General features: G+C 41.1%; 1 protein-coding gene across 1 annotated transcript in view; it reads left to right on the top strand.

The window, feature by feature from the left end:
• The first annotated feature begins 936 nt into the window (after nucleotides 1-936).
• Nucleotides 937-7,586, top strand: part of LOC124777870 (dehydrogenase/reductase SDR family member 11-like) — a 141,577-nt gene continuing 134,927 nt past the window's right edge. The window contains exon 1 of the mRNA XM_047253410.1: nucleotides 937-1,074. Within this exon, the coding sequence (XP_047109366.1) occupies nucleotides 943-1,074 (132 nt within the window). The 5' untranslated portion in view covers nucleotides 937-942. The remainder of the gene's footprint in view (nucleotides 1,075-7,586) is intronic.

Raw genomic sequence — 7,586 nt, 5'->3', positions numbered from 1 at the left:
TGTAGAGAAGAATATTGAAATTTAGGTGGACTGATAAGGTAAGAAATGCTGAGATTCTTCGGTGAATCGGTAGTGAAAGGAATATGTGGAAACCACTGACAAACAGAAGGGACACGATGGTAGGATATCTGTTAAGACATCTGGGAGCAACTTCCATGGTACTAGAGGGAGTTGTAGAGCGTAAAAACTGTAGACGAAGTCAGATTGGAATACATCCAGCAAATAACTGAGGTTGTAGACTGTAAGTGCTACACTGAGATGAAGAGTTTGACACAGGAGAGGAATTGGCGGCACGACATTGCATTTGGTCCATATACCGCCAGAATTTCACGGTAAATCCGTGTGCGATTAAGACGTTTTGCCCACAAGAATCATTCTACCCCGCGTACTAGTACTCTGGAGTACGTTTCCGGTTGTCGCAGCATTTCACTCCCACGCTGTGATACACCTGTTACTCGTACCCGAAGAGAACTGCGGCTGCTGGAAACAAAGAACATGAAGTCTCTTCTGAGAATGCACCACTCTTGCGCGAATCACCTTAGAGTTGTGCAACACGTGTAACTTACTTTTTGAATTCTCCTCGTATTTTATGAGATGCTACAAAGGTTGTCGACGATGGTAATTTTCATTGAAACTGGTATGAAACAAGGTTTTGTTTATCATCAGCGCAAGGGGATATATAGAAACAAATTCCTTTAAAAAATTGTCGAAAATATCGTTTTAATATCACAAATGTATGCAGGGTGTAGAAATTACGTGCTTCATCCAGTGTAATAAGAAATGAGCGTCGTGTGGTTGTAGCGGAGCTTTCATGTTTGTTAAAACATGCAGAATCTAATCTTAAGACACAGGGAAAACAAGAGCTGTTATCGTATTTACACGTGCGACAGGTTCCCGGCGCGAAGGACGCCTCAGTAGCAGCAGAGGTCTGCAGGCGTCAGCATGGAGCGGTACGCCGGACGCGTTGCCATGGTGACGGGCGCCAGCTCCGGCATAGGGGCCGCCGTGGCGCGCGCGCTGCTGCAGCGCGGGGTCACCGTCGTGGGGGTCGACCTGCGACCCGACAGGATGAAGGTGCGTGCGCCTGTAGAGTAGGGACAGGTTAAAACCGATACCTGTATTTTCGTTCTTAGTACAAGGTATTTTTCGGCATTTGTCTGGTCTCGGTGATAGCAGGTGCCGTTTTTTAATAACCGAGTAAAAAAACAGCAATATCAGTTAGCCGTAGCAGTAGTGCTGAAATTTTTCTTTTTTAAATAAACCTTTTTTAAAAATTGAGTAATTTTTTTGCAGTATATCCGTTGTGAATAACGAACTGCGACTGTGATTTAAACTGGCGTTTCGTCACCGATTACTAAATTTCCGTCGTCTCTGCCAGCAGCACCAGCACTGCATATAGCTACAATTGGTCCACAACATAATGTTCTTGTAACACCTCCATCTGAAGATGAGCCTGCAGTGGCTCGAGAACACGTTCACGGTTGAATAAATCTTAAAAATAAAGCGACTGGTTGTATATTTATTACAAGATAAACGCCAGTTTGAGTAATTTTTATTTGTGAAATGTGCATTCGTTTAAAATATTGCGAAAATGGCAAAATCTATCAGTGCTATTTTAACGCAATGGCGACAGAAACGGGGAACAAGTACACAAGTTAAGAACTGGTACAGTATTTGTAAGGGAAAAATGTCCCTCTTGCCGTGTGTAGTGGGTTAAGGTAAGCGTGGAAGTGCTGTGTGCAAGACTTGCCGCCCCCCCCCCCCCAAAAAAAAACATCTAGTCTGTACGGTAGCTTCTCGCTGTCGTCGCCGAACATCCGTTCTATTGAAGAATGGCACCAACCTTAATCCAGAATATTTTTACAAAGTGACGTAACAGTCTACATCTACATCTACATATATACTCCGCTACCCACCAAGCTGTGTGGCGGAGGGCACAATTCGCGCCAAAGTCATATTTCCCCCCCCCCCCCCCCCTCTGTTCCACTCGCGGATCGCACGAGGGAAAAACAGCTGTCTGAACGCCTCAGTACGAGATCTAATTTCCCTTATCTTTGAATGGTGATCATTGCGCGATTTTAAAGTTGATGGTAATAATATATGCTCTACATCCTTGGTGAAGATCGGACTTTGGAATTTAGTGAGCAGCCCCTTCCGTTTAGCGCGTCGTCTATCTGCAAGTGTGTCCCACTTCATACTTTCTATGAGATTGGTAACGCTCTCGCGATGGCTAAATGTACCACTCACGGATCTTGCCGCTCTTCTTTGGACCTTCTCAATCTCTTGAATCAGACCCAACTGGTAAGGCTCCCATACAGACGAACAATACTCTAAAGACTGGTCGAACTAACGTATTGTAAGCAATTTCCTTTGTTGAAGTACTGCAACGCTTCAGGATTCTACCAATAAACCACAATCTAGAGTTTCGCCTTGCACGTTACTTGTGTAATCGGATCATTGCATTTGAGATCATTTCGAATAGTCACACCCAAGTACTTGATGATTGCTACCGCTTCCAAAGACTGGGCATTTATTTTGTACTATTACATTAGTGGGGATTTTCGCCTTGTTATAAGCAGTGGGTTACACTTACTAATATTGAGAGATAACTACCAGTCATTACACCACGCTTTTATTTTCAACAAATCCTCATTGATTCGTTCACAACTTTCGTGTGATACTTCTTTCCTGTAGATTATAGCATAATCGGCAAATTGTCTAAGTACAATGCTTCATTTGCTTGAAAATATTAATGATTTGTCTGTCATTTTTATGAAATAATAAAAGAGGAAGCAAATTATGGTAACACTAATTAATTAAAGACTTAATAACCTTGATTCATACTACACAACAAAAATAGAACGTAGCTGATCTGGTGCCTGTGTCTACATAATATGCCTTTATCCGCTTGCAGCCCTTGAAAACCGACAAATTAGCTCGATTTACAGAATTCTTCATAGTCAGTTTTCACCCTTTGGAAGTAACTATTCGTAATGCCCGAACACTGGTAAGATCCCCTATTACAACATGACTTTTGAGCAGAGTTTCAAAAATTAGAATCAATAGGAGAATACTGGTGATTTTTTCTCTTTTTTTTGCAGTATTCTACATCTACATCTACATGGATACTCTGCAAATCACATCTAAGTGCCTGGCAGAGGGTTCATCGAATCACCTTCACAATTCTCTTTTATTCCAATCTCGTATAGCGCGCTGAAAGAACGAACACCTATATCTTTCCGTGCGAGCTCTGATTTCCCTTATTTTATCGTGGTGATCGTTTCTACCTATGTAGGTCGGTGTCAACAAAATATTTTCGCATTCGAAGGAGAAAGTTGGTAATTGGAGTTTCGTGAGAAGATTCCGTCGCAACGAAAAACGCCTTCCTTTTAATGATGTCCAGCCCAAATCCTGTATCATTTCTGTGACACTCCCATATATCACGATAATACAAAATGTGCTGCCGTTCTTTGAACTTTTTCGATGTAGTCTGTCAATCCTACCTGGTAAGGATCCCAGAGAGGACGGACAAGCGTATTGTAGGCAGTCTCCTTAGTAGATGTGTTACATTTTCTAAGTGTCCTGCCAATAATACGCAGTTTTTGGTTAGCCTTCCCCACAACTTTTTCTATGTGTTCCTTCCAGTTTAAGTTGATCGTAATTATAATACCTAGGTAGTTAGCTGAATTGACGGCTTTCAGATTAGACTGATTTATCGTGTGACCGAAGTTTAACGAATTCCTTCTAGCACCTCACACTTTTCGTTATTTAGGGTCAACTGCCAATTTTCGCACCATTCAGATATCTTTTCTAAATCGTTTTGCAATTAATATTCAACTGCTTATCATTTTTCGAGAAAAGCAGCAGGCGGTGGACGGACTAAGTTTTCTTTTATTTACCTGTTTAATATTTCGTGTTGTCTGTGGCAATCTAAAGTCGTCCTGTTCTCTCACGAGTACCATAGGGGTCGTCCATTCTGGCCCCATTATTGGTCTCTCTGTTTGTGTGAATGACCACTCGTCATTGCTGTCGTTTTATAAATGTTATTTTCATTTCGATGACCTTCGGCCTTACGCAAGTTTTCAGTACTGAGGTAGGCTCAAAAAAGTCCCGAGTGACTTCAGTATCCCGTACAAAAGAATTAGTTCTGAATTCCGCAATCAGTAGTCTCCTATTCCTCTCCATTGTAGCCCAGTAACAGAAAGGGTCCAATACATAAAAGATAACCCGGTTTTCGTCAAAGTAGTCATTTCTTGTGTGTCTTACAGACGTGGTAGATGAAGAATTCAGAGTCTGTATGAATGACATAAGTGATCCAGTAGTGCAGTCAGAGTATAATAGAACTTCAGAACACTTGCGATGAAGTGAGATGGAAAGCATAGATAAGAGTCCTTCGGAATTTTTTAAATTATTAGGGGAAATGGCAACCAAATGACTATTGAAGTTGGTGTCTAGAATGTATGAGATTGGATACGTACTATCCCAAATTTTCGGAAAAAATATCATCCATACAGTCCTCAAGACTAGGGCAGGTAAGTGCGACAACTTAATAACTTATGCATAAAAGTTGCTGACAAGAACAATATACAGAAGAATGGGAAAGAAAATCGAAGATCTCTTAGATGAGGATCACATTTTAAAATTTTGTGCATGTCAGGAGCAGCAAGTGTAGGATGAAGTGATCTTGTAGAAACAGTAAACAGCCAGTCAGTTGGAATACGTACACAGCTAACCCTGATCTGATTTATAAACTAGTGAACATGTTACTTACTTCTGAAGAAGACGTTTTTATAAAAGTTGACACTACGATAAAGTGGTTTCAGTAAACCTTCCAATATGCAACTGATTGGCTGTTTACTGCTTCTACAAGATGATTTCATTCTACTGCTGCTGCTCCAGCCATGTACAAAATTTTAAAATTTTTTGACTGTCTAGATCTTAAAGGCGGTTTCTACATATATGGACTATTCGTTGGGACGTGTACATAGCTAATTACTATGTGGTTTTTAAGTAAGTTTCGCATGATATATCATTCCGAAGAACACGTTTTTATAAACGCTGAAAGCATGGTGAGGTCTCTACAGATATGGACATTTCGTTGATATATGCACACAACTAAATATGCTCTGATTTTTAAGCAAATTTGGTGTGATATTTTCTTCTGAAGAAAACTAATTTATAAACTTTGAAATCATGATAAAGGCGTTTTAATAAACCTTCCAATTTGCAAACCGATTGGCTGTTTACTATATCTAAGATGAGGATCAGTTTGGCTCTGCAAAAGAGAAAGGCATCGGATCAGCAGTTCTGTTGTTGCGAATCATAATGGAAGCAGAACTTACGAAAAATCAATACGTAATAGATTTCGTGATTTAGAAAATGGTGCGAGATATTCTAAATTCACAGAAATATAGTTATAGGGAAATAAGGGTAATACTTAAAAGAGTGTAAGAGAAGAATGCAACCTGTCTTCCCTACTGTTCAATTTACGTAAAGAAGAAGCAACGACAGAAATAAAAGATGGGCTTAGGAGTGGGTTTTAAAAATCAGGGCGAAGAGTTATCAGCGATAAGATTTGCTCATGATGTTATTATGTTCAGTGTAAGCAAAATAGAATTACAGGGCATCCTGAAAGAAATGAACAGTCTACTGAGTACAGACTATGCATTGAGAGCAAACCGAAGACTAACGAAAATGATGAGGAGTAGCAGAAACGAGATTAGTAATAAAATTAACATCGAAATTGAGGATCACAGAGCAGAAGAAGTAAAGGAATTCTGCTACGTTGGAAGCAGAATAACATGTGTGCATTCATCACCGGCCTTGCCGCCATGGTCACACCGGTTCCCGTCAGATTATCAAAGTTAAGCGCTGTCGGGCTTGGCTAGCATTTGGATGGGTGACCGTACGGGTCTGCAGAAGAGCTGTTGGCAAGTGGGGTGCACTCAGCCCTTGTTAGGCCAATTGAGGGGCTACTTGATGGGGAAGTAGCGGCTCCGGTCACGAAAACTGACAACGGCCGTGAGAGCAGTGTGCTGACCGCATGTCCCTCTGTATTCGTATCCAATGACAGTTACCGGCTAAGGATGGCACGGATGTCGGTCGGTACCTGTGGGCTTCGCAGGCCAGTTCGGATAGAGTAGATTTTTTAGTTATTTTGTGGATTCACGAGGTTCTGGTCGGATACTGCGTTCCATACTCTTACTAGTTATGTATTCGCATAATGTTTTCGATACTTGCTCGAAATATTTTGGGGACGAGGGAAGCTCGTGAAAGCGACTTTGTGTGTCCTCTGATTTGCAGGCTGTGTGGTACTCAACCTTTTTTGAGACTTGGGGGAAACTGATTCTTACTTGGAACGAATGCTCTCTATATTCGCTTACTTGTTTATCTCAGAATAGGCAACCGACCCTTTGGCAATTTTTATGGTTTGGTCAATTCGTGGGTGAATAAGACGTTATCGCCCTTCACGTATTCTGGTTGGCGTTAAAATTCTGCAGCTGGCGTGTGTTCGTAATGTTTGCATTTCTTCTTTAGGCAGATTTTGTGAAATTACTATGTTTAAAAGTTGTGGCTGAACTATTGAAGACATAGATATTACGTAAAATATGTTGGTTTTGGCTAAATTAGCTTTCTTTTACAATCTGGCTCATCATTCAACCAAAAAGTTAATCCATTTTGAAGCATTTTAAATGGCTGTATGCCTTACCTTTCTCTATTTTAATTACTAAACTCGGAAACTGACTTCATTAATGGACATTGTGGAGTATGTTACTGGAGTACGGAACTTAACTGTTGTTTTCTTCTTTTTTTCACGTCCCAGGCCAAATATACATGCACGCCGCTGCGCTTTATTTCAGCGGGGGTCGCTGGTGCTAGAGATACTATTGATTCTTTCGAGCTGAACAGTTTTACCTGTATGATTCTTCACGTCCCGAGGGATTATGAGAAAGCACGCCTTATTTATTTTTTCAATGTTCTGGATAAATATTCACTCGTTGCTCTGGTCATGGCTTCTATGGTCAGCTGATATTGAACATCCTTCTTACGAACCTGAGTGTCCTGAGTAGGACCTCTTCGCGTATCTTTCCTGCATCGACTCTGACCGAGAGGCCGTTTAATTCATGATAATCAGTTGCGTAACTTTTCGCGTCGAGAAATGTATAATTTCTGATTCACTTGTATTCCATACACACTGGAAGCTGCATACTTTATCAGAAAATAATGTCACCAAATATCTCTATGCCCTCTAGACGCTTAGCAACCTATTTCCATAAGGTGTTAAACGTAAAATTGTGCAGTCACTTGTTCCATCGGTGCTCCGTTATTGCGATGTGATACAATAAGTCACGAGCAGCGAGACCACTATGCGATAAGAACTAAACAAGAATGCTGGTGTGCGTTGCATCTGTAACAGACAACTATTTGACCTTGTCAGCGCCTTACACCTCCACTTGGGTTGGTTGCGGCCAGACACTATGTTAACTTCATCGGCTCCTCAGCGCACGTCCCACCAGTATCTCATATCAGAGCCTATGTAGGCTGCCGGTCTTTTAATTGTAACCGAAAAACAAGATGTCACTTCC

Source organism: Schistocerca piceifrons, chromosome 2 (genome assembly GCF_021461385.2).
Source record: "Schistocerca piceifrons isolate TAMUIC-IGC-003096 chromosome 2, iqSchPice1.1, whole genome shotgun sequence".
NCBI classification, from domain to species: Eukaryota; Metazoa; Arthropoda; class Insecta; order Orthoptera; family Acrididae; genus Schistocerca; species Schistocerca piceifrons.
Note: the sequence above shows the minus strand (reverse complement) of the source record. Positions and strands in the feature narration are given on the sequence as shown.